Source organism: Marmota monax, unplaced genomic scaffold (assembly GCF_021218885.2).
Source record: "Marmota monax isolate L192 unplaced genomic scaffold, Marmota_monax_Labrador192_F-V1.1 WCK01_AAM20220418_F8-fsc00035, whole genome shotgun sequence".
In the NCBI taxonomy this organism is placed as follows: domain Eukaryota; kingdom Metazoa; phylum Chordata; class Mammalia; order Rodentia; family Sciuridae; genus Marmota; species Marmota monax.
Window position 1 is genome coordinate 4,610,744 of NW_026691961.1, and position 26,464 is coordinate 4,637,207.

Sequence of the window (26,464 nt, forward strand, 5' to 3'; positions counted from 1 at the left end):
CAATGCCTGCCTGCAAAAGTCTGTGGCCAAGGGACAAGGTCTCTCTCCCTCTGGCTGTCCTGTCACTCACTCGCTGGGCCCAGCCATGCTCAGACCTTCCCCATGGAGGTGAGACCACAGGCCAGGGCTCCCCAACTTCTCTGCCTGCCTGGGGACCAATCACATGGCTCCCGTCCAGCTGTCCTCAATTCAGGGCACGGCAGGAAATGAGAAGCTGCGTTTTAGCCTGAGGTCCCAGAAGCCGGGCGTGTGGGAGCTCTGAGGTCCTCCTGAACTCGCAGTGTTCCAGAGGGGTGGCGCCTGACCCAGCCCCCAACAAATGTGATAACTGAGGAAGACAGAGGCCTACTGTGCTGCTGCCCCCCAACCATGACAAGCAGGCCGACAAAGACTTAGAAATAAGAAGTTGGGACCTGAAATGCTCCTTCTCAAACCCCGTTTTAGCTCATAACTCTTGAAAATCATGTTTTTCTTGTTTTCAAATAAAACAAAAACTCTTCATACCTGAACTTTGTAGGTCCCTGGTTTTGCTTTGAAGCAAAATGATCCATGAGCATCCGTCTCCACGGTGACCAAAGACTTGTCCTTGTCTTGAGACGACAGGACCACTTTGTATTTACCCATCTGCTTGCTGGCGTCAGGGAAGCGGATGATTGATATCTGCCCACAGACACTGAACCTGCAAGAAGACCATTCATCCAGCTTGAGGACTCAATCACAGCAGAAGAGACTCTCAACAACCCCAAACGAGCCCTCTTCCAGCCCTTGTGCCGAGACCAGTTTACTCTGAGCAAACAGACAGAACGCAGCCCAGGTGGTTTCCACTTTAACAAGCAACCCGCAGAAGGAAGAGCAGACCACGCAGGGGCCGTCTGTGTGTTCTGGGTGACATGTGGCAGACCCCCACTGCAGAGGCAAATTTCAGAAAATCTGCAGATAATAAAAATGTTTCAGGTAAATGGATCACGGACAGTGGAACGGGCTGGGACTGAGGCCGTGGGCCAGCACTTATAGAAGCAAGAGCTGCGAGCTGCTGGAACACGGGGCCTGAGCCAGGCCACGCAACAGGCAGGGTGAGGCGCAGGCCTTGCTTGTGACTAGACACAAGACATGGAGGAAAGCAAGCAGAGAGACTGCACAGACGGATACAGAACTCCCCAGGAGCTGCAGGCCCGACAGCAACTGAAACGCCCTGTTGTCAGAGGGTGATGCCTGGGATTTGGGACTATAGCCGCAGAGCTCCAGAGCACCCTTCAACAGACACGCGGAAGACACATCCGTCCTGATAAGACCTTCATCCCGGGGGATGCCCTCGGTCCGAGCTGATGGGCGAGGAAGGGCCCGGCGCAGCTAGAGCCCACCAGGCCTCTTCCACTTGCGGGGCTGTGTGTTCGAATCCTGAACTACCATTTTAGAGAAAAATCAGTTGTTCCTTTTGACAGAAAGATAATAAAGAAGACTGGCTCCAACAACCACAGGACACACTAACTACGTGAATAGCCACGCTGCTTCAGAAGCAAGACCGTGGGAGGCAGGGCAGAGGGCAGGGCAGCGAGACCCCGGGTGAGCAGAGGCACGGCTGCCGCTCAGCTGGCCGCCCACCGCAGGGGTGGAGCCGTGGCCTCGAGAAGGCAGGTCAGCGCCGTTTCTGTACAGACCACAAGCCAGCGTCCACACTCTTCAGAGGTTGTAAGACAAAACAAAAAAAATTAAAATCAAAAGGAGGATAATATTTCATGACAGAAAAAAGTCGCTTGAAATGCCAGCGTCAGTGCCCAAGGGTGAGGCATTGGTGGAACACAGCCATTCCCATTCACTTCCAGACTGTCGCATGGTCTTCCTCAGAGACCACACGGTCCAGGAAACCTAAAATGCTTACTCTCTGGATGTTTGCAGAAAAAATCTGCCAATCCCTGATGGAGTCCAAGGAATGCACACTGGTCCTCACCTTACCCTCAAGAGCACCTCAGAATGAGGGGACGGGAAGGGAACGTGGAGGGGACTATTCCTACAGGTCTTGGACACTGTCTTATCTACCTGCCAAAGGAAACGTCACCTTGTCTGGTCCCAAGTGACGCTCTCTGCCTCCCTGCATTGTAAATATTGCAACTATAGGATCTGTATTTAGCTCATACCCTCCACTAAAGAGAAACGCCCCGGTTCCCTACACCTCAAATGCATTTGGAAAAATACACTGAAAAGCTGGTGCAAGGCCTTAAAGGTTGGTCTATCCCATAAACTAACAGGGTTTAGTAACTTTACAAGCTAAAGGTGTGATCTTGGTACATAACGAGATAGCGCTATGCTTATGATCACTTGGACAGACGTCAAGAGAGTTTGTTTCTCAATAAACCGAGAATGAATTAAAAAGAAAGAAAGAAAGAAAGAAAAGAAAAGAAACCGACACCAGCAAAGGTGAGCCAATCGCTCACACAGGCCAACGTGCCCCCCCCACCCCACAAGACGATGCACTTCCCAGATGTCAGAAAGGGGATTGTTCTTTCCTTTGTCCAAATACTCTACTTTAAAGAAGAAGATACGTACATGTGTTCCCCATCTCCTGGTACACCCCGTTGCTCCAGTGAGGAGTCTGGGCTCCTCGCCCCTCCCCTGCTGGCATCAGGTCCCACCATCACCACAGCTTCCTGGGATGACTGCCACAGCCCCTGCCTGGCCCCGCCACTCACACCCTGGCTTCTCCACGCAGCCAACAAGAAAAACTAACAGCCAGGGCCGCCGTCCACATCACTGCCTTGCCGACGACCCTCCAAGGCCCCTTGCACAGGGAGGCCAGCTGTCCCCACAGAGCCCACTGCCTCGCCCCCAGCCTCCCCACAGCTGGCTATTCCCTGCTCTCCTGGCCTGGGAAGCCCCAGGACTGACCTTAGTCTCCTCTAAGTTCTCAGGAACCCAGAACCTTCCAGGGCTCCCATCTTCCTGGGCTCCTCAGAGCACCTGGTCTCCTGCTATATGACACCTGTCACAAGTGACCATCACCACAGGTCTGCCTTCAGCCTGCCACCCCAGGGAGGCGAACGCCCTCTCTTCACACCACTTTGTTCCTCGTCACGTACCACCTAGCATAGGGGCTGCTAGAAATGTCCATGGGGGGTTCGGGGGGCCTAAACCCAGGGAGTATTATCAGACGGAGATCTGCTTCTTCACCTCCCAATCACCCCTAAATCGACTCCCTGACCTTGACTTCTACCTGTGTAGAAAACGGTCACGGCGGCCTCCTCAGTGACCAAGCCAGTGACCATGATTTCTAGGGCTCCGCTCCCTGGCCTTGCTGACAGGCACTTCCTCCTTCCTGACTCCCGCTCCCTGCCCACCCGGCGCCCGCCACCCTGGTGCACTGTGTCCTGGCTCTGCCTGCTCCCATCAAGCTCAGGCTCCGGCTGCTGCGTGCGGCCCGCCCTCAGGGTTTTCCATCAACCCAGCAGCAGCTAGGGAGCGCCACCTAGCAGTCCTCCAGACCCAGGTGGCCAACCCGGACCCTCGAGGCTCGCTGGCTTCTCCCTGTGCACAGCACGGCACCCACAGCCCCCGCCTTTCAAGCTGGGACCCTGACTATGCTCCCCACCCTGACTTCCCTGGTCAGCTGTTCTGGCCTCCCACACCCTGTCTCCTGCACTGGCTCTGGACTCGGCCAGCAGGGCCATCACAGGCCAGGGCCCCCCACCTCGCACTACTCTGTGGTGCAGGTCACCCAGTCTGTGACATTATGTCATTGGCAGTGGAAACAGAATGATATGCCTACCGAAAGCAAAAATCAAACAATGCTACCTCGACTCAACACGGTTCCTGCCCTCAGCCAGGAGTCAGCCCCTGTCGTCCACTGGGGTAGACGGACCTGAGATCTGCCCTCCAGCCTGCTCCCCTCCCTTCACCTGCTCGGTACTTTGTGCTCCAGCCCGGACCTGCCCCTTTGAGACTGCAGGCCTCTGCTCAGGCCGTCCCCGCCCCATCAACCCCTGCACCTCTCCTTCTAAGCCACAGACCCAGAGCCCCTCGATGTCAAAAGAAGGCTGGTGCTTCTCCATCCTGCAGGCTCCAGGCAGGGTCACAAGCACCCCAGGTCTGACTGCAAGGCCGGGGTCTGCTGCCACACCATCTTGCTTCAGATGATCAAAGACACGAATCCAAGCACAGCAGATCCCCCCTGGACACAGGATCACTCCCTACGCAGAGGGAAGAACCATGCAGCGACCCAGGACACCTCCCAACAAACCCCTCAGCCACCAACTATGCCGCCCTCCAAAGTCCTCAAGGCTTAGGCGAGAAGGCCCCCACAGGACAGGTGTGGAGGCAGACGTGGAGGACGCGTCCTACTCTGACAGACCCCTGTAACCCTGAGGACCTGGCACGAACACACAGTGGGCCCAAGGGGTCCCTGCCAGCCACTGAGAGCAGCTCACCTGGTGGCGACGATGTCGGCCAGCTGCGGCGTGTTGGGGGCGATCTTGATGGTGAGAGTCTGGAAGTAGAGGTGCTCCTTGTGGGCGTGGATGGTGTAGGTGCCCGTCGTGATGTTCTCCAGGCGGAAGGAGCCGTCGGCCTTCGTCCTGACTGTGAAGCAGGAACACCGTCAGCACATGCACCCCGGGAGCTGAGGCGGAGCCGCCTCGCCGTCACGCAGGCCTCAGGGCTGGCTCCTTCCCTCTCTCCCGTCACGCGAGCCCAGGGCCACACGGCTGCTCACCTTTGATCTGGTTGTTCAGAGTGACCACTGCGTCTGGGACACCTTCCCCTTCGGGTCCATTTAGGACCCTCCCGGTGACAGAGAATCCCATGACGTGGAACATGGGCTGGAAAAGAAGAACGGAGGACGGTGCTCAGGACCTGGGCCACAAACCCGCCCTGCCCGGCCCCCGCCCACCGCTTCCACGGCCTCTCCCAGCGCAGTCCGGCCAGGCTCCCTGGCACACTGATGTCCACGCTGATGGGTGTCCAACAGTTGAATGAAAAGACCCACAGACTCACTTTCCAATTTAGAGGCCACTCACTGCCTCGGCCAGGGGCAGCTTCCCCACCCTGCCTCCCCCTGCCCAATCCCCCTTCCCTTCCTCCAGGCTCCCAAGAGCGGATCCCAGCATCACCCTGGAGCCCCGCCGGCCCTCCAGCACCAACCTGTGCTGTGGCTCCCCTCTGCAAGGTCCCAGAGCCCCTCCTGACTCCCCACAGCTGGTGCGCAGGCCTGAGCCCTAGCCAGCCACCTGCCAGCCCTGGGCACACTCACCACTCGGGACCCCGTGCCCTGTGCGACCACGTCTGCACTCCGCCCGCTGTGAACACCCCTGGGCACACTCTGGAGCCACGAAGCCCAGCCACCCTGATCTTGGCTCCTCAGCTTCACCACTACTCACTGACTCACTGTCGTCAGGCTTAGCAATACCTGAGACACCCTGGCTCGACTTCTCAGAGCTTGCCTCCTGCCCACGAGAATATGAGCTCCCTGAGGACAGGGACCTTACCTGTCTTGGTCACCTGGTTCACAGTAGGCACCAATAAATGACCCCTGAGTGAACGAGCACACCCACACACGCACACGGGCACAGCGTTTGACAGGCACCTTCCTTTCCATGCACACAGCCCTTCTCAACCCTTCCAAAACCACGCAGTCCCCCCATCCGCCTGCCCACCCACTGACTTCTACCCACACCCAACAGACGTTCTACTTATTGGCACCTACTGTGTGCCGGGCACTAAAGCAACGTCAGGAAGACAGCAAGGAGCAAGACACGAATGGGCTGAGCACGCAGAACCTGCAGGCCTTCTTGAAATGGCACCCACTGCCTAGACTGCATTTGAGCGCCATCTGGGAATGTCCCCCCACCTGCCCATCCCTCCCCGCAAGCCCTCTGAAGTGAGCGGAGGCTCCCCCCACTCCCCCCAGCAGCCAGCAGAAGAGAAGCGTCACTGAATCTTAAACAGCAGAGGCAGCTCCCAGGTGCGTGTGACCCCAGAGGGAGCTCCGCAAGCCGAGCCGTTGCCACGCAGCACTTCCAGACGTAACATGAGGAGAAAACAGCTAAAACATCATCTTTTCAATAACTCTAGCCCTGGGTGGTCCATTAGGAAAGACTACTACCGTCTTTGGGGATTTGCTCTATCTAGCAAATTTTCCACAGTAACTATTTTCCATTTCTGTAATTAAAGTCAACATAAATACGATGAAAACCACAATCACCGTCTACTTTAGGGCTGCAGGGAGCTGACTGGGTCACCTAGCGCACGGTCTACGGCCACCCCCAGGGCCTAAGCTCTGCCCGTCGCACCTAGCCCCTGCACTGCCCCCGGAAGAGCCCAGTTTCCACCTGCGCCCGGCGGACCTTTCCCAACATAGCAGCCAGGAAATCGCACCTCCTCTGCTCGGACCCCTCGGGTGCTACTGAAGCTCCAGAGTAACAGGCCACATGGGCCCCCAGGACCTGCACAATCTGACCCCTCTTCTCCTCCTCGGCCTTCACTACCCCTGCAGCCACACCGGCCTCCTCAGGTGCCCCAAGTCCTCAGGCACGCTCCTGCCTCAGGACCTTTGCACTTGTTCCCTCAGCCTTCAACAGTCTCCCCTCAAATAAAAGTGCAGTTCTCACATTTGTCCCCTTCAAGTTGATGCCCAAGTGTCACCTTCACCGTAAGAACTTCTGAGAAAACCCTACATAAGGTACACCCTCATGTCCACCATATTCTTGCTTTATATTCACGTGTCACCCTCTGGTCCATTTTCTAACTTTCTCATCTATGCCTGAACTGACTCTTTCCATCATCCAAATGGGAGTTCCATGGGTCAGGAATTTTGGCCTGTTTTGGTCACTGCCATAGTCCCAGCCCAGGAAGAGGACCTAAAACATGCCACTGGCATTCAAGAAATTTCCCTGAGTGAAGCAGCTCTAGCAAGGAGTTCAATCCTCGAGGACCAAGATCTCATGCAAGACGGGGAGGGAAAAGTGATCCTTCTCGATAAACTATTGATTTTTTTAAACATATTTGCAACACCTGTGCCCAGGGATGGGAACTCCAGCCCCTGTCTCCCGGAGCATGGGGAGGTCTCACCTCAATCTTCAGGCTGTCGTGTTCCACTGTGAAGTCCAGCCTGGAAGGTGCGACGTCAAAGGTGATCCTCTCCCCTCTATAGAAGGGGACCTGCAGGAAGAGTCTGCTGATCACCACGAGCCAGTCACACAATCCACCGTCAATACCAACCACCGATCCAGCGGCCCACAAATGACCAGGGGCAAGACAAGCCAAGATCCTTAACTGTACTGTTGCTGCTTTTAAGAGGCAGCCCTGTTTCTCTACTGCAGCTGCCACTGAGGGGCCCATGTCCCACCATGAGCACAGCTTGAGTCTCCCTCATCCAAATGCCTGTTTCATACTGCAGAATTTTTCGGATGCTGTAATATTTGCACATACATAACAAGATAAATTGGGGATGGGACCCAAGCCTAAACAGGAAATGCCTTTACCTTTATGTTTCACCTACACCACATAAAGAACATATGAGGCAACTTACATAAAATATTTTTAAATAATTTTGTGCACGCAACAAAGCTTTGAGGTGTAGAATTTTCCACTTGTAGCATCAAGTCAGTGCTCAAAAAGTTGTGGATTTTGGGGACTAAGGTTGTGGCTCAGCAGTAGAGTGCTCACCTAGCACGTGTGAGGCCCTGGGTTCAATCCTTAGCACCGCATATAAATAGATAAATAAAATAAAGGTATTGTGTCCGTTACAACTAAAAAATATTTTTTAAAAAATTTAAAAAAAAAAAAGTTGTGGATTTTGGGGCCAGGCGTGGTGGTGCACGCCTGTAATCCCAGCAGCTTGGGAGGCTGAGACAGGAGGATGGAGAGTTCAAAGCCAGCCTCAGCAACTGAGTGAGGTCCTAAGCAACTCAGTGAGACCCCGTCTCTAAATAAAATACAAAATAGGACTGGGGATTGTGGCTCAGTGGCCGAGTATTCCTGAGTTCAATCCCTGGTACTCACCCCCTCACCCAAAAAAAAGTTTTGGATTTTGGAGCACTTCAGACTTTGGAGTTTCAGGCTAGGAATGCATGATCTGCAGCTGCTGAACAGCGCCCATGGGACACCAGGCCACCACTTGCTCCCTGGACACCGACAGCACCAGTTCTCATGGGACTGTTGGCCTCCCCAACAAAAACAGAGCAGTAAGCTGCCCCACTCACCACAGTGTAGCCCCCACTCGGCAAGGAGTAGAAGGAGAAGGAGCCGTCTTCCTTGGAGACCGTGTGGCACAAGTACACCAGGCTCTCGTCCTGGGGCTGGAACCCAGGCACTGGGGAGACGTTGCAGCCCAGGACGTCCTGTGCCAGGGGAGAGAGACTTCTTTTACTGTTTACATGCTCCAGTCACACCCAGGACCCACACCAGGGAGAGGACAACTGCATAAGTTTCATCTCTACATAGATGTATTTTTTTCCCTGAAATCTAGGGCACATTTATATAGATAAAAGAAACAAAATCTCCACACTCAAAGTCACAAGATGAAAGTTGCCATGATGTTCTTGGGAAAGGGACGCAGCTGTCCTTCCCAACAATGGGTCTCTGCCCTCCAGATAAGGAAAGTCTCAGCAAGGCCAGGCAACAGCCCAAGGTCCCCTGGCTGCTAAGAGGCGTCAGCAAACCCAGGTCCGTCTGATGTCAAAGCCTGTGCATTTTCCACTGAACTCCACACCTCCCGGTGCACACAACCAATTTCTTGTGAAATTGTTCTCAAATAACCTGAAGCAGCATCTCCACCAACAGACCCCAGCTGCCATGTCCCCGCCCGCCACACACACACCAGCTCTTGTTCTTTGCTTTCTTGTGCTTACCTCTTTGGTGACGAAGGAAGAAAAGAGAAGAAACTTCACCCCTTTCATGGGTTCCCCATCACTCCGAACAGAGCCAGATACGTTATAGCCGGCAACAATGAGCGGGCCTGCAGCATTGGCGTTGGAGTTGGTCACGCGCACCGTGGTGCTCGCCTACCAAGGGAAGAGGTGTGAACTCCCCAAACGTGAGCACTTGCAAAGTGCCTAACACTGTGAGGACACGAAAATATCCACTGGAAAAAGCAACACATAAAGCTGCATCGACAGTTGTCCCCAGCATCCCTGGGGCTGGCTCCAGGACCCCCCAGACACCCTAACCCGCAGATGCTAAGTCCTTCATGCAAGAGGGCAGAGTACCTGCCCAGAACCTACACACCCTCCCAGAACCTTGAATCATCCCTCGAGCATGCATAATCCCTAACACAATGCCTTGTGAATAGATGTTCTTCTGCTTAAGGAACGATGACAGGAAAGAAGGCCTATGCGGGCAATGTTGTTCCTATATATCTTCAGCCCACAACCAGTGGACCTGAATGAACTGGTTGAACCCAGGTGCAGAAGCCACAGACTTGGAGGCTGACTGCACTGCGTGACTGCAAGCCCTGGTCGGCGCCCAAAGTGAGGCCAAAGGAAATGAAAGGAAACATGGCAAGGCCACGCAGTCTGTCTGTGGAGGTCCCTCCCTTCTCCACACTCTCCACCCTCCAAAACCCCCCGCTGCTCCCAGTCCTAACAGTCATCAAGGTTCCAACTTTTAAATGAGCATGTTGTACTTTTCCATGTCTAGTGAAATGCATACTTCTTCAACTTTTCTTATTAACGTACAATTTACAACAGATATGCTGGGCACGTGGGTGGTGACTGGCATAAACTGAACGCACCACCGATGACCAGCACCCAGAAGCCCCTCGCCTACTTCCCAGCCCTGACTCCCACCCACGATAGGCCAACAGGATCCTGACTTCTAATCACAGGCTTTGCTTTACCATCAAATTTTATACTCACAGACTCAAGTTCCTTTACACCTACACCTAATAAGCCACGTAAACCTGAAAATGTATTCTACATCCTATGTGTAGTGTGTAGGGCTTGAGTTTTAATAAGCCTTTGTTATGTATGTATGTGTGTGTGTGTGTGTGTGTGTGGTGGTGGTGGTACTGGGGACAGAACTCGAGGGACTTAAGCACTTAGCTATATCCCAGCTCATAATTTTTATGTTTAGTTTTAATTTTGAGACACAGCTCTTGATAAATTGCCAAGATCAGCCTTGAACTTGCCATTCTCCTGCCCCAGCCTCCTAAGTCACTGGTTACAGGCATTTTAAGTACTGCCCCTGGCTTAAATAAAACATTTTTAAATGTTGTTTCAAGAAGGAAAAAAAAAAAAATCCTGAAACCCAAAAGTCATAACAGGACATAGGTCTTTGGTGAAAACTATTTCAGCCAAAGAGAAGACAAAAAGAAAAAAAAAAAAAAACTCTGGAGGACACCTGCATGTCCTCGTGCCAGGTAAAGAAATAAGAACACAGCTCAAGACCCCACATCCCCTCCCCCTTCCTCCCTCCTCTACACCACCAGGTCACCGGATGCTGCTGGTGCCCAGCACAACCGCACCCTAGATCTACACCCACCTGGCTCTGCACTGGCATCACCACGAGAGCCTGTGACCTCACATCCTTCGCTCTCTGCACACAGCTCTGGGGCACTCATTACTGATGCCCAGCATGTCTCCCTGTGGGGGACCCACGATCCACTCTTAATGGCATTGGCGTTGCTTACCCCATTTTGCTATTATAAACAAACTGCAATAAGCATTCTTTGTTGTTGTTGTTGTTGTTGTTTTTTGGCACTGGGAATTGAACCCAGGGGTGCTCTACCAGTGAGCCACATCCCCAGCCCTTTTTATTTTTTGAGATGGGGTCTCACTAAGTTGCTGAGGCTGGCCTTGAACTTGTGATCCTCCTGCCCCAGCCTCCCAAACTGCTAGGATTATTTGAGTGTGCTACCACACCAGGAGAAAACAAATATTTTATACATTCTCTCTGGGCATGTGCACAACAGTTTCTAGACTGTTCAGTATATTCATAAATATCTGTCTCAGGTTGAAAAAGAACAAAAAATCTATATCATCAGGCATTTCTGGTGTTGCTTTAGCTTAAAATAGCATCAGTTAATAAGAGAGCAACCCTGTCACCTACAACCGAAACCAGTGGCACCCGCTGTGGCAGCGGAGTTTCACCTCGTCAACACCTCCTCCCTCGTCAGCACCTCCTCCCTCAGCACGGCTACTTCTACATCAACATCTGGAAAACCCATAAATTCATTTCTCATCCTAAACTGAAGGCATCTGCAGACTAGCTCGTTATTGGCACAGCTATCACAGGCTGAAACGCTCACCTCTTTCAATGGCCAGGTGGGATGAGTTGCAAGGATTTCATAATCTCCAGGAAGAACTTTAAAAAATGCAAACCTAGGGAACACAAGACACACTTAGCTTTCTCCAAACAAGCCGAGGACTTCTCATTATCTGACTAGTGCTCGCCTTATCCCAAACTCCCTCTGGCTAGTCAAGCGAGTGGAGTCAATTGGTCACTCTGCAAATCCACAAAGGGTGCTGGCGAGGCCCACAGAGCAAAGCAAGGCTGTCCCATGTGCCAACAGGAAGGACGAGGGCTTCTGTTTGTCTAAATTCCAGGACTCCTGCCACCAAACTGTCACTGTCGGACAGCAGGGACCAGCCGCAGGACACTCAGCTCGGCAGAGAGAAGGGGAGGGAAGCGAAGGCAAGGAAGCGGGAAGAGGAGTGGGAGCGAGGATGCCAGGCTGGGGAAGGACGCCGACGGAACCCCACTAACACTGTGGCCAACCGTGACAGGCTTGGCATCCTGCACAGCTGAGCTCAGATCTGCTGCGTGAAATGAACACAAGCATCGTGGGCTCTTGTGCAAAGCAACCATGATGGAACCCTAGCCAGGGAGGTGACTCCACTGGCTCCTGCAACTGAGGTCACAGCCAGCTGAGCTGGGACTCTGTCGCACTTCACCCTTCTGGTCCCAAGGCGATCAGAGGGCTGATTCCAGGGAACAGCGTCCCAGGGCCGCCTGCCACTATCACTCTTCAGCTGGTGCAGATGAAAGGGACTCTCGAGACTCACTTGTTGTGTGAGGTCATCCCTAACCGGGAAACCAACCCAAACGCTCCAACATCTGGAAGGCTTTGAGTGCCAACCTGATGCCAAGTCAAAAGTCCCACATTCGACACTTTGTTTCACGTTCCGTGTTGTTTAGAAATGTGTGTAAGATCACCTTCATAAGGGGTGTAGGAAACATAAATGAATTTCAGGCTGAGACCTGGGCCCCCTCCCCAAGATATTGCATAATGTGTATGAAATATTCCCAAATCTGAAAAGTTCTGCAACCTGCAACAATTCTGGTCCCAGCACTTTGGAGAAGGAACACTCAACCTGTAGCAGCCTAGGACACAAGGCATAGCTCCACATTCCACCTCAAACCAGGACTAAAGAGGCACCAATCAAGAAGAGGGAAGCTTATTTCAAAATGAAAAATAATTCCAACAAAATTTTTAAATTGGATAACTTACTGGCAAACCCATTATAATCTTTGATTTTGCCATTCAGTCCGTCTTGTGTATTGAAGTAGCTAATAATGATTTGAATGCTTCTAAAATTATCAGTCTGAACTATTAATCTTGGCACATCTATTAACATTTGCAACTATATAGATCCATTAAGTAAATGCTTCAAATTTCACTCGGCAAGGTTAATTAGGTAATCAACAGTTCCCACTACAAAATGGTTTTGATGTGATAAAATAATGTTTTTAAATCATAATCACACTAACCTATATTGAGCAAACATTTACTAAGCACATAATCCAGGCTGGCCAGTCTGAAACAATATTAATTCACTCTTCCCAGGAACCGTGGGAGGCAGGTTCCACAATTACCTTCATTTACAATTAAGGAAACCAAGGCACAGAGGGGTTAAGTGACTTGTCCCAGATCAAACAGCTAGCAATGGAGGAGCCAGGATGCAAACCTGGGCCACCAGACTCTAGGACCAGCCCCAGCTGTTACCTGAAGGCCTACTAAGTGCCCGGCTTAAAGCAGGTGCTCTGTGGGTGCTAAGTGATATTTAATCAGGTGCAACAGGACAAATGACTTCCATCTCACAGACAAGGAACTTGGGCTCCAAAGGGCATGAACTTGCAGGAAGTTAGCAGGCTGAATCAAGATCTGTACCCAAGTCTCCTGAATGCAAAGTCTCCAGCCCCCATCACGGCCCGGCTCCAGCTACATGGTCAGGTAAGACGGCCACTCACTTTCCTCCAGGTTGCGTGACCGTGGACTGGATCTTTGCTTCTGTTCCAGTGTTTCTCAGAGACACCTGAACTCCTGCAGGACCCAGGGGCTGCCCTTTGCTGAGGACCTGTGTGCAGAAGGAGGTTAGAACTGCTGGGCAACAAAGATCTCTCCACAAGTCATTGCCACCCACTCCTGCCCCGCAAGTGGAACTAGAACCTTCTCTGGGTCAAGGACCCCTTTGAAAAGATGACATTAACTATGAATACCCTCTCTCTGAGGATGAGGTGGGGGAGCCAATAGTGACAGTAAAATGACCCTGTTTCACTGAACCACCGCTAAAGATGCACCACGATTTTATAAACCACTGGATGGCAAAAAATACCCACGGTCCCACTTCACTAAGACGCCCATACATAAAGTGGGCTGAGGGAGAAACGAGCCTGCCATGAAGTCAGCCGGGAGCCTGCACATCTCCACCATGCACCAGCTGGGCAGCAGGGGCGACCTCGCCAAGGAGGGGAACGCAGTCAGATTCACACCACTGTGCAAACACCTCCAGAGCTCAGCTTCCACCAGAGACTGCTCCAAAGGGGCGGAAGCAGGTGCACCCCTGCCCCAGGAGGCCTGAGCACCTGGGCAGGCAGGCAGAGGAAGGCGCCCTTCAACTCCACGCCCTATGAAGGACCGTGGGCACATGTCCTAGGTGGGGGCAGCATGGCCAGCAGCCTAACCTGCCTCCTCGACCTACCCTGCTCCACACATGACAGAGGCAGAGCTCCCAGACCCCCCAGCCCTGGGTGGAAACAGCCCACTCAACCTTTCCATTCACGGAGAAGCCCGTGAACACGAAGTTGATGTCTCCGCCCTTGGTACAGATGTCGCTGACGCCATCCACGTACAGCTCCACGTTGGTCGGCTCTGAGGAGGGGATCAGGGAGGGAAGAAGAGGGAGGGCAAAGACACACGGGCAAGGTGAGTGCTGGGACACTGTGGGACTAAGAAAGGCACCCGCACGGCCAGCTGCTCCACACATTACGAACACTTACTACACTCCATGATTCAAGACCCAAGGGGGCAAGAAATTTAGCAAGGAAAAGCCAACTTCCCACCCCCGTCCCCAGCACCTGCCTTCCTGCCCCAGAGGAACCAGGGTTCAGAGAATAAAGAGCCCAGAAAGAATCTTCCAGCCCAGGGGCATCCTGGGGCCCCACTGAAAACTGTGACCCCCAGTTTTATTCACATTGTTAGCCGTGGTCAGGCACCGAGCCAAGGGCACTACCCCCACAACTACCTCAGGAGTGGGGTCATTCCTGAGGGGTAAACTGAGGCACAGAAGCACTAAAGGATCTCCAAGGTCACAGAGTTTGTGAGTGACAGAGCTCCCATCTCCCAAAGCAGGCTGCAGACCTGTCCCAATGAGCCCTTGAGTCCAGCCATGCTAGCCCGGGCCATGAGCTCAGGGCCCAGAAGCCATGTGGAAAGGAAATGAGCCATCTGCCCTGTGAGGGCCACAGCAGTGACAGCGGGCAGCCAGCTGCCGCCGTGTGGCCCAGGTCACCAGGCCCCCAGCCCCCCAGACACCCCAGGAACACAGAGAACACGGATGTTACGGTGACCTCCCGAGTTTTCAATACTGGTGACTCATTCAATTTTGGGGAAGAAACTGAAGAGTTCGTTATAACAGGGTCTAAAGAAGAGTTTTTGAAAGATTCCAAAGAGTGTAGAGTAATAAGTAGAGAAAAAAATAGAAAACCATGAGGTTTTCAGGTAAAATAAAGACTCCTCCACACAGACAGACACAGCAGGAGGGTCTGGAGCCCGCGTGTGTGTGGGGACAGGCTGCTCCTTGGCGCCGAGCGCTTGTTGGCTGCCTGCCGGCCTCTCTAAACCCTTAGCCCAGGCCCCCCCCAAGGCCGGACTGCAACCACTGTGACTCCACAGGAGAGGCGGAGGCTGGAAGGGAAGTGACTCGCCAAGGCTGTCACCTGGCTGCTGAGGCCCAAGGCGGCCGATCTTGCCCGTTAAAGAAGCAGGTCTGTTTGGCGCTCAGTGGTGGAGCTCAGCACAAGCCAGGCCGGGTTCCATCCCCACAGCAGCGAGAGACAGATCTGGACTTTAGTGTCAAATTTAAATGGTTAAACAGTTCAATTAACTAAAAAAAAAAAAAACTAAGGTGCTGAAAAAGAAACCGCACTGGGACAAGAACCGAGCCCCACTCTTGGTTTCTATATTGTTACAATACCACGTGGGGTGAAACCGTGAAGGCCCCGTTTCCAAAAAGAGGAACAGTCCACGAGAAGATGCCCGACTTGAGAAAGGTGACAGCAGCCATAGGGCAGATGGAAGATAGACCCAAACTAAAGTGACAGGAAAAGGGAAAGGGGACAACACGAAAGCCCTCTTCCACGAGAGAAGCGGATGCTTAACTCTTCAACAGGCACTGACTGTGCCAATCCCAACCAATGTCTGCACATAATGGGGCCCTGACGAGGTACATCTGGTTATTCGGCTAACTTACCAAAACTCCACCCTAGGGGAGGCTCAATCTTCAGAATGAAATCCCCCTACCGAAAAAAATGAAATTTAAAGAAACGAGAATTGATGACACTGGTGTAATGTAATCTAAAACTAGTGCATCTGAAGTGAAAATCCAGAGCATAAGCAGTGTTCTTCTGAATGAGTCTTAGGTTCCTTTCAGAGGCTGCAAACTGAAGCAATCAGAAGCTGTCCCATTGAGCCCATTTGTGAATTCTAAAAACAATACATTGCACCTCCCATGTCTTTTTATACCAAATATTAACCAAGTCTTCCACTAACTTCTCGCATGCCTAGGGCTACAAGGTTTGCTCGCATCCTTGGGAACTAAAATCACTATTTAACACTAGATTTTACCTATCAACCCTGAAGATTGACATTAATAGTTAAGGAAAAAAAAAAAAAACAGATTTCAAGACCCTGCTAATTCACCTCTAGAAATCAACTCATATGTTGTGCATAGATGTAAATTCAAGACTACTGATTACTGTGTTGCTAATAATAATTTTTAAATTGGGACAAGACTGCATGCCCATCCACTGAGCGTGGTTAAATAGATTACAGTGTGGGGCTGACTGGCATTTGATACAACCTTTAAAAAGACAGCAGCAGGCCCACATGCATGCTGCTGCTCAAGCAGGCAGGGAAAACCACCTCCCCACGGCAAAGCTTTCCATTACATTGAGGGGAAAAAAAATCAAATGGCCAAATAACTCCAACTGTGCAATTCCATCTGTATTAAAAAAGGCAAAATTAAAAGTATATATATACAGCTGGGTGTAGTGGCACACACCTGTGATCCCACAACTCAGGAAGGTGAGGAAGGAGGATTATAAGTTCAAGGCCAGCCTCAGCAACTTAGTGAAACTGTCTCAAAATAAGAAATAAGAAGACTTGGGGATGTAGTTCTGTGGTAGAGCACCCAGGACTTCAATTCTTGGTACTTAAGCAAATAAATAAACGAAAAAAACTATGAATGCTGACTATTTTTACAACATCCTGTGAATTTATATCTCCAAGTACGTGGAGGAGGCTGGGGCTGTGTAAGAAGTGTGCAAAGGCACATCTAGGTGGCATGTGTATCTTCCAACTGTAAGCAGAGAGCGCACTCTGTTAGGAAGCACACAAGAACCTTTGTCAAAGGTCACTGCTATACGGGGGAGGAGACAGAATTAGGGGGCAAAGGGTACAAATTTACTTCATACAGCCCAAAAGATCTTGATTTTTTTTTTTTTTTCACAAAGCCCATGAAAATGCATGGAACTTCTGGAATCTTTTTTAAACAGTACTTTAAGGGTTTTATTAAGTCAGTTTTCCACACTGGCACTCTGGGTGTCCCGGGCAGCACTGCGCTAGGGTTAGTTTCATCCCCAGCTTCTGCTCTCTGAGTAACCAGAGCCCCCTCCAGGGCTGTAACCAGGTCTCCAGTCACATGAACATGGAGCCTGGAGACCTCGGGTGCCATCAGACCAGCTGAGAAGTCATCTCCCTCATGGGAATGAGCTGAGCAGCTATGCTGAGCGCAGGTACAGATGCATCACAGGGCGTCCCAACTTCATAGAGAACAATGATGCACCAATTTAAATAAATAAAAAGTAAATAGAAGGAAGACCAGCAGAGAAAGAGGACCACAGGAAGGGAAGAGGGGAGGGAAAGGGGGAGTACTGGACCAACTATGTTATATGCACTTATGAATACGTCAGGATGAACCCCACTATTATGTACAACTACACTGCACTAATAAATATAAACATAAAAGAATAAATAAGTTACCTCCCTTGGAACTGGACTAGCACTGCCATGTTCCTCTAATCATTTACAAAGTCAGGGAGCATCTACTCATGTGGGAAAGGCCACTTTCCTTTTGGCGCAGCCCAAAGGCCACACTAATTACTTCCCATCATAAAAGACAAGCAGGCAAGGCCGGCACCCTCCTTACCTTATCATACAAGGGAATCATGAAGTAGCCGTTGTTAGGGGCACAGTCTGTCTGGTATTTCAAAGTCCCGTGCTTGGTGTACAACTTTATCTGGAAAGAGGGGAAAGGAAATGCAAGTCATGATATCGCCTCTGAGAATCGCCCACATCATGCCTGAACGTATCAGGCAATAAGCATGTGCTCGCTGCAGACCCACTACATGCCAGCAATGAACATCAGGCCTCTGGAACAAGAAAATAAGATGAAGCCACCCCAGTCGTGGGATCTGATGGTTCTCAGGTTAGAGACTATCTAAAACCACCCCAAAGTCTTGCTTTTCAATGCCTTTCCATTGACTTAAATGGCTGTCTCTATTTTATTCATGTAAGTTTCTGGGTCTAAATCAAATTTTCTGTTAGTGAAACCAATCTGCTTGTTAAAACACAGATCCCTGAGCCCCACCTCATTTCCTCCACTAGGTCTGGGATGAGGTCTGGGGACCAGCATCATTAGGTCCAAATGACTCTATAAACTAAAGGGACATTCACCTATAAGCTTAATTCTCTTTCATTCTCAAAACAAAAACAGATCAAAGACATTTACTGTTATGTCCTCTCCTCAAGGACTCTAAAACTTTGTGTCTTCAATACTAGCAGGCACAAACTATTCACCCAATAAGAGGCACAAGCAGTATCTACATCTTCCACATACTGGGTGACCTTGGGCTAGTCCTTTAACCTCTAGAGGCTGTTTCTTCATGGGTAGAGACAATGAATTCACATCACTGTATATTAAGCATCTGACACGAAGCACAGGCTCAAATGAATTACTATTTAATACCTGAAAAACAACACAACGTGTGTAATCAGCAGGGCACAGACTGAGTTCTAGGAAAGTTGCCTAAACTTACCTGAATGGCTGAACCACTCTGAACCTCAGTCTTTACATATGTAAAAGGAAGCAGCTGGGACTGATGGCATCTAGGAGCCTCACCTCTAAAATGTGAATGATCCATGACCAAGATACAGAGATGACAGAGTCAACCAACTAAGAAGATGTATACGGCAACAAACTTGCAACTTGCACAGTGTTGCAAGTGGGAAAGGCCCAGTGTGAAAGAACAAGTAGACTGAGTTCTCCACAGGCAGTAACCATGGCTTACACACCACAGAGCCCGGGACAGTGTCCTAGGTACTAGGTCCTCAATAAATAAAAAATGAATTTATTCCAACCATAAAGAAATTCAGATGCATACAATTAAAAGCATGGATTGGAAATCCAGCAGCCTAGAGGGGCACAGAGGCAAGGTCAAGGGGCATTACTCTAATGGGGCACGGAGCACTACACAACCTGAGCCAACCTCTGCGGCCCAAAGACAAGGCGATTTCCAGAGAAATCAGGAATTCAGTTTCTAAGGTGAAATTTCTTAATTGTTAAAGTGTCAGCAACCAGTATGATTCTTCTTTTTAACAGCTCAGGCCACAGGTAAAGAACAGAAACGTCAATGCCCTGAGTAGGGACTTTCCTCTGGTGTGTTCACTTCCCCACCTGGGCCACGCTGCAGGACATGCAGCAGCGCAATAAGTTGTTGTTGACTGAACAGGATGCAAAAGCACCCAGAGGGAAGAAGGCTAGAGAGGGGGAAGGTAGCCAGATTGGGACACAGAGAGCACCATCAAGAAACAACCATGAAATACCGACTCTTCTTTCATAAAGTACAGATGAGGACGTTGAATGGCAACCTAATCTACAGTGAGGTTACTCATATGAAATGTCTGATTTCATCACCAGTAATTAGGAAAGAAGGAGCGTCCAACACAAAAGAACAAGCGGGGGACGGGCAGCCCTAGGGCTCAAGAGATACAATTCTCTGTCCAGAGGCCACTATTAGTACTGGGGGTGGGGGTGCCCTAACAGCCTTTCCCTTCCTCCCAGAGCCCCAGGAAACTACAAACTGCCTGCGACAGTGTCCTGTTTTGCTCTGGGTGCTTTGAAGACAGCTTCTCAAATGCCATGTGCCTGCAAACCCAGAAGGTGGCATGGGGACCCCACATGTTCCCAGCAGCTCCTGCCAGCCCTTAGGACTAAAAGGGTAGAGGAACAGCGGACAGAGGGGCCCTGAGGCTGACAACCCAGCCTCCTCTGTAGAAGCATCTGCTTCTCTCCCAACACCATCCTACAGGTAAGAAACAGGACTTAGAGCAAAGCCAGGTGAAAGTGTTGAGAATCCACTTCCCGCCCCTCCCACAATCCTTGGCGACCTGTTCTGTACAATCCTGCTGTTCCACTCTGCCTTCTCTGGGGCAGCTCAAAGGTGCCTTCGGGTAGCCTCTGTCCCTTCCCAGTCTCTTTGGCATCTCCTCGCCCCTTCCTTTGTTTTCTCTCAAACCTCATCCGAGGCATCTGGTGTGTGCCTCTTCCACTCCCCTCCATCCCCCTGTCCCATTTACAGTCCGCGGTTGGAAATGAGGCTCAGCCCTCCCGGTGGCTCTTCCTCACCCACCTTGACAGGTGTCCTGGAAGCCTACCTCCACGTGTCCCTCCCGTGTCCTCTTTTCAGAAGCTATCTGGGCTACAATCCCACTGGGATGACAATCACTTCACAGACCCTTACAGTTTAATTTTTTTTTTCCTAAAGAAAACTTCTACACGGATCTCTAGTGTGATTCCGGTGACCACCCGGGACCACCCATCAGGACAGCTGGCAACGCTCCCCTTTCAGAGGAAAAGGAGCTGGGGGCGGGGGTAAAGACGCAGCCGCCCCCCGCGGAGTTTCCAGCACGGCTCTACCGAGGGTGGGTCTCCGGGGTGCTCTTTTAAAAGCACCTGGGGAGCACTGGACTGGACCTTGCGGGGCGGGGGGTTCCGGGTTGTGGGTAAGAATCGTGGTCTGCAGGTCTGGGGAGATCTGCGGTCCAGCTTTTGGAGAAACGGGGTCAGGGCTCCAGGGGCTGCGGTCTGGATTCGGGGCGCCGCGGCCCCGCGCCCGAACCCGCAGCCATACGTCGGCTTGCGGACGCCGCGCGGGGCCGGGCACCAGGCCGTGGCGGCCCAGAGAGGCTGAGCGACCGGCCCGGGGTCACAGCGCGAGGCCTGCGGCGCGCGGGGCGGGCGCTCACCTCGATGAGCGAGTAGTTGATCTCCACGTCCGACTTGACGAAGCCCCCGCAGCCCACCACGATGTCCTCGGAGCCGCACGCCGGCCCCACGCCGCACAGCAGCAGCAGCAGCAGCACGGCGGCGGCGACCCCCACGGGCCCCGGCGGCCCCGCGCCCCGGCCCGCCCACATGGCCCGGCCGCCCTCGCCGACCCTCCGCAGGCCGCCCGGTCCCGCCCCTCACTCCGCACGCTGCCGGCTCCTTCCTCTCCGCCGGCTGACAGCCCAGACCCCGCCCCACCGTCGCGCAGGCGCACTCAGAGACCACGCCCACAGAACGGACCCACGGCGCATGCTCAGCAAGGAAACGCGTCCTCCTCTGCCCCCTGGAGGCCTGGAGGACCCCGCGCGCCCTCTGGCAGGTGCTCCTCTGGGTTCAGGAGCTGAATTCTACCTCCGGTTCAATATCACAGCTGGAAAAAGAAAAGAAACTGTGGATCGAGGTATCCAACAGCTTTCCCAAATCTAATTAACTCAATATTTCACAAGTGTTACGCACTCTCAATAAGCCCGTTAGAAATCTGCAAGTTGGTGCATTTTCTATGATAAATGATTAGTAAGTTTTAAACCAAAACATATTAAGTTCAGCATAATATTAAAGAAGGTATTACTTGAAATTTATTTTACTCCCTGTTCTATTATCTGCATAGAAACAGATCTCAAGAGGTTTTTTTTCCCTCTCTCGCGCTCTTAAAAGATTGAGGTCCACATGTGGTTTACTTTGGATTCATTCTCCAAGATGAAATGTTTTGTCTAAAAGTAGTTCAAATATCAGCATGTTGTATTTTTTCAAAAGACTGAATACATAACATGTGTAGGCAGAATTTAACTACAAAGTTTTCCACCAAAATGGACAAACACTGCTTTCTAACCTAATATTTGAAGTTTTTCCATTTTGCTCCTTTAAGAAAAAAAAGTGTTTTATTTTGGTAGTTTTTAACATTTTGTTTCTAAATGATGAAATAAGAGATTTCCCACTGCCATTATCACCATTGTGGCTAAAACTTAAACAATATATAACTAAGAGATTAGACTATATGGTCATCAAAACCTTCCCAGTGGCTACAGAGGATGAGGCCTTACAGCAGCCTGCCATGGTGGGTGCATCTGATTCCGTCTCTCCCCTCTGCATTCCCACTAAAAACACAGTGAGATTCTCAACTACTCAGTCATAGGAACTGTTTAAATAATTAATTTCTTCAGTGGGGTTTGTTATTCAGAACCACTATAAGGCTGATGTATTTACCCTCCCTACCATGAAGCCCTGGTTTATCTTAGCAAATCACCAGGGGTTTGAAAACCACCATTTAGGAAGTGTGGGCCCCTGGGAACTTCTCTTCCTACACAGAATGGGAAGCCAGGGGGAAAGGACTTATCTAGACTGCTCTGCATGCAGCCACAGGCGGTTCTGAGAGCTGAAGAGTAGGTATTAGGATTCCCCACGTCATTTTCTTGGTTCATCCCCCGATTTCCCCCGTGTTCTTCTGACTCCGTGACCATGCCTTAAATTCATCTTCAAACATACAAAGAAATAGGACTGCGGCTAAGCCAGCTGGGTGGGGGTTAGCAGCCTGCAGGGAAAGCGGGCTTTAGCTTCCCCCTAATTTCCTTCAAACTCTACAAACAAAGCAGCTCAAATAAACAGACAAGATGTGAAAGCAAACAGCAGACCTGCCCCTTCAGCTTCAAAACAAACCCTGGGTTCATTATGACCTTGTCTTCCAGAGGACATGAGCAAGAGGACCCCTGAACGGGGGACTTCCTGGACCCCAGACTGGATTGGGGAGACTCAAAGAGACAGGCGGAAATGAGGCTGTGGGAACCCATACTGTGGAGGCCCAGGAGAAGGTGAGGCCAGAGAAAAAGATGAGGATAAGACCCCCAGAAACAGCCAAGCAGCGAGAGGGTGCAGAGGGTTTTGATTTTTTTACCCAAATGCAAATCTGGGTGGGTGTCTGAAAGACTGAGTTCCTCTCTCCAATCCTCACTTATTTATTTCTATGTGGTGCTGAGGATGGAACCCAGGGCCTTGCACGGGGGAGGTGAGCGCTCTACCACTGAGCCACAATCCCACCCCTCTCTCTCCAGTCTTGAAAGGAGTGTGGGCTCCTTGGAGGAAAAATAATGATAAATGTTAATGAAAGTGGTCGTTGCCTTAGTGCGCTTCCGTTTTTTCATCTGTGCACATACCACAAGTACACAGCATCATTTCTAAAGTCAGCCAGAGGCAGGGGACTCTGACACAAAGCCACACACCTTGCTTTAAGACTCAGGACAGGGGAAAAAAAAAAGACTTCCTTCTCCACTTTCCCTAATTTAAGCATATCCCTTTCCCCTGGCCCTTTCTTTTCTCTTTTCTTCTTTTCCCCTGTAAGAACATCATATCCTTTCTATACTGTCATCTCTCGTCCTAGTGTTCAGCAACCGACTTTCCACATTCACACATTTCTGCAATGGCATTTTGCAACTATTGGTTATTGCCTAGTGCAGTGGCACCTGCCTGTAATGCCAGCCACCAGGAAGTCTGAGGCAGGAGGATTGCAAGCTCCAAGCCAGCCTGAGCAATGGAAGCAGACCCTGTCTCAAAATACAAAATAAAAAGGGCTGGAGATGTAGTTCAGTGGTGGTGCCCCCAGGTTCAATTCCCAGAAGTGGGAAAAAAAAAAATCAAATAGAATGAACAACTCATTGGTCATTAACCCGTGCACTAAGTGATCATACCAAGCTAAGGTAATCCCTAGCTTATTTAGCATGTACTGTGTGCCCAGCGCTGTGCCAAGGCTGACCTGGAACTCTCAAGCCTCCTGCCTCAGCCTCCATAATGGCTGGGGTCCCAGTCCTGCGGCCATCTGCCCAGCTTGTGCTAAACTCTTTATTGAGAATCTTCTTAAACTCTTCGCAGCGCCCTGCATATAGACGATGTCCATCCGGGTTGTTGGTCCGTGGCCGCTGCCAAGACTCCTGCTACAAACACGTGCGCACCGTTGGTTCTTTCATCGGGATAAACACCCGGAATTCCTGGTTCCAAAGCGTTTGGGACAATACTTGTTGCAGAGGGCGGGCAACGAGCATGGGGGTGTCCCTGCACTTTTCAGGGATCCCTGGATGCCATCTCCTAGTGGGGTCCCAGGGCCTCCCTGCGCGTCCCCACCGCCGCGCCTCCTTTCACCCTAGTCGTCCCAGCGTGGCGGCGCGGCTGGACCTTGCCCTTGGCCTCCGATCCCGACCGGCCCCGCCCCTGGCCTGCCCGACCGAGCGCAGTGGAGGAGGCTGCCCAGGGATAGACAGACAGGCAGACCCACGCTCGGACCGACGGAGGGACGGAAGGAGGGCGCCCGATGGCCGCGCCTGGCGAGCCGTGCGCAGGGCTGGGGGTGAGTGCGCACCCAGCCCCGCTCTCCTTTCCCCGGGCTGGGTTTGGCCCCAGATCTCTCTCGGGCTGCGATACTAGGAAGGGAAATACTCCCCCTGCCCCCCACTCCCGCCAAATTCTTGGCCCCAGGAAGCGAAGAGATCTGCTGTCCTGTTACAATCCAGGTGACAGCGGACTAAGGGGCCTCCGGATCTCCCAGCGACTGGGGGCTGTGAGCTCTACTTGCATGAAGCTAGGGGACCCTCCCCAAGCCCTTCCCACCGCAGAGAGCCCTATCCGGTCTGCAAGACCCCCTGCCTCCCTGGGCCCCTTGGCCATGGGGCCCTCAGCTCTCTCCAGAGCGGAGTTCTTGGGAAGGGCGGGGGTCGCCAGCCCTAGGCTCTCAGGGCTTGGTAGACGGGCAACAAAGAGACGCAAAGTTAACTGAGCGCCTGCCCCGAGCCCTCATCGCCATCCGAGCTTCGCTGCTATGGACCCATCGTTAGGAGATTCCATTTCCCGGCTTCTACAGGGAAGCAAACTGAGGCCCAGAGAGGTTGAGTTCAGGGCAGTCAGAGTAGAGATAAGTGAGGGGGGCGGGGGTGAGTGGCCCTGAAGGGACCATGTCCTCCAAACTTTGTATTCGAAATTCTCCAGTTAGAAAGGGCCAGCAGAAAGATGGAGATGAACCCCAGAGATAAAGAGGTCCCATGGAACAAGCTTCCAGGGGAGGCACCTGAGAGGAGGTCAGCCCTGCACTTCCTACCTGTGTGGGCCTTAAGGAGACGGCTCCCCTCCGGGTGCCTCCTCCTCTACTCATCTGTAAGATGGGGACAGTAGCATCTACCATCTGGAGATCTTAGAAGAGGAGGCATCTGTGCCTAGCACTTATTATGGAGCGCACTTGTCCTTGACTCCAGGACACAATTCCCTAGCTTCAGATTCGCGCACCACCAACTTCCCAGTGGGTATGGTCAGCCACGAGACTCAACCTCTCTGGGCCTCAGCGTCCTCCTCTGCCAAATCACTATGGTGATTACAGCTACCCGTAGGGCTGGTCTGAGGACGGGAAGAGTTGAGAAGTGAGAAGCATCCCAAAGAGGGCGTGGAACATCCTAATGTAAATGTTAGGGGCCCAAATGCTGGACCTGCAGGCAGGTGAGACTGGGTCCCCGGGTTGTACCATCCTGAGGGTCCGCCTGGTGTTCTTCAGGTCTGGAACCAGACAGAGCCGGAGCCTGCGGCCCACAGCCCCCTGAGCCTGTGCTTCCTGAGAACAGCGGGGGTCTGGCTGCCCCCCATGTACCTCTGGGTCCTCGGCCCCATCTACCTCCTCCACATCCACCGCCACGGCAGGGGCTACCTCCGGATGTCCCCGCTCTTCAAAGTGAAAATGGTAGTTTCCACCACTGGGAGATGATGGAGGGGAGGGCCCGGGAACCTGGCAGGGACCCCAAAATGAACACACCTACCAGGGAGCACACGGGGTAGTGATGAAAGGGAGCCCACTGACCAAACAGATCAATACTAGAAAGGCAACAGAGGTACACTTGGTGGATCAAAGTTCCCCCAAACAGATTTTGTAATTGTAAAACCCCGTGCGCACACAGACACATGCATGTCCCCACAGTGCAGAGGTATCTGAGCCTGGCTTCTCCTGGTGCCATGTGTACTTGGGGTGCGCATGGTGATTTTTACCTTTTTAAAACTTGAACAGTTGATTTGATTTGATTCTTGGGTGCTGGGGATGGAACCCAGGGACCCAGGCATGCTAAGCACACAGCTCTATGCCTGAGCCACACCCAGCCCAATTAACTTTCCTCTTTGCTTCCCCACTAGGTGTTTACCATAGTGTGTTAGATAAATGCTGCTATTCCAAGTGTGGGCCTCTGCATTCATTCACCTTCCATTCATTGCTATAGGAATGTCCTTTCAAGTTCATTCATGGCCAGATCATTAAATTCTGGCTGTATTGCCCACCCTCTATCCGGGCATCGCAAACTGAAAGGTCCACTGTTGCCTCCGAGAGGTTTTGAGGGCCGTGCTGTTTCATCCCGTGGGCAGCACAAAGCAGCCATCCGCAGCAGAGAGGAAAGAGACATGAGCGTGTTTCGATAAAACTTTATTTATATTCCCTGAAATATGAATCTCATCTCATTTTCGAGTCATGACATATTACCTGCTTTTGCATTTTTTATTTTTTTGGTAACCAATGATTGAAAAATGTAAAACAATAAATAATTTCTTAGCTCACAGGCTACATAAATGGACAGCCGGCCCCACTCAGCTGCAGATGGTAGGTAGCCCGTGACCCCAGCAGGAGCCTGGCGGGGTGGTTTGGG

General features: G+C 51.7%; 2 protein-coding genes across 4 annotated transcripts in view; one reads left to right on the top strand and one right to left on the bottom strand.

The window, feature by feature from the left end:
* LOC124087984 (BOS complex subunit NOMO3) overlaps positions 1-20,917 on the bottom strand; it is a 43,817-nt gene extending 22,900 nt beyond the window's left edge. Inside the window, exons 1-12 of the mRNA XM_046437258.1 lie at positions 20,732-20,917; positions 17,634-17,723; positions 15,678-15,723; positions 13,977-14,077; positions 13,177-13,283; positions 11,234-11,306; positions 8,838-8,990; positions 8,190-8,327; positions 7,057-7,146; positions 4,703-4,808; positions 4,419-4,569; positions 505-679 (exon numbers count right to left, since the gene is read on the bottom strand). Coding sequence (XP_046293214.1) covers positions 505-679; positions 4,419-4,569; positions 4,703-4,808; positions 7,057-7,146; positions 8,190-8,327; positions 8,838-8,990; positions 11,234-11,306; positions 13,177-13,283; positions 13,977-14,077; positions 15,678-15,723; positions 17,634-17,723; positions 20,732-20,902 — 1,401 coding nt within the window. The 5' untranslated portion in view covers positions 20,903-20,917. The remainder of the gene's footprint in view (positions 1-504; positions 680-4,418; positions 4,570-4,702; positions 4,809-7,056; positions 7,147-8,189; positions 8,328-8,837; positions 8,991-11,233; positions 11,307-13,176; positions 13,284-13,976; positions 14,078-15,677; positions 15,724-17,633; positions 17,724-20,731) is intronic.
* Positions 20,918-23,987: 3,070 nt separating this feature from the next.
* The window catches only part of Abcc6 (ATP binding cassette subfamily C member 6), a 40,622-nt gene continuing 38,145 nt past the window's right edge, over positions 23,988-26,464 (top strand). For all 3 annotated transcript variants that reach the window (XM_046437390.2, XM_046437473.2, XM_046437558.2), the window contains exons 1-2: positions 23,988-24,144; positions 25,336-25,518. In XM_046437390.2, the coding sequence (XP_046293346.1) occupies positions 24,109-24,144; positions 25,336-25,518 (219 nt within the window). In that variant the 5' untranslated portion in view covers positions 23,988-24,108. The remainder of the gene's footprint in view (positions 24,145-25,335; positions 25,519-26,464) is intronic.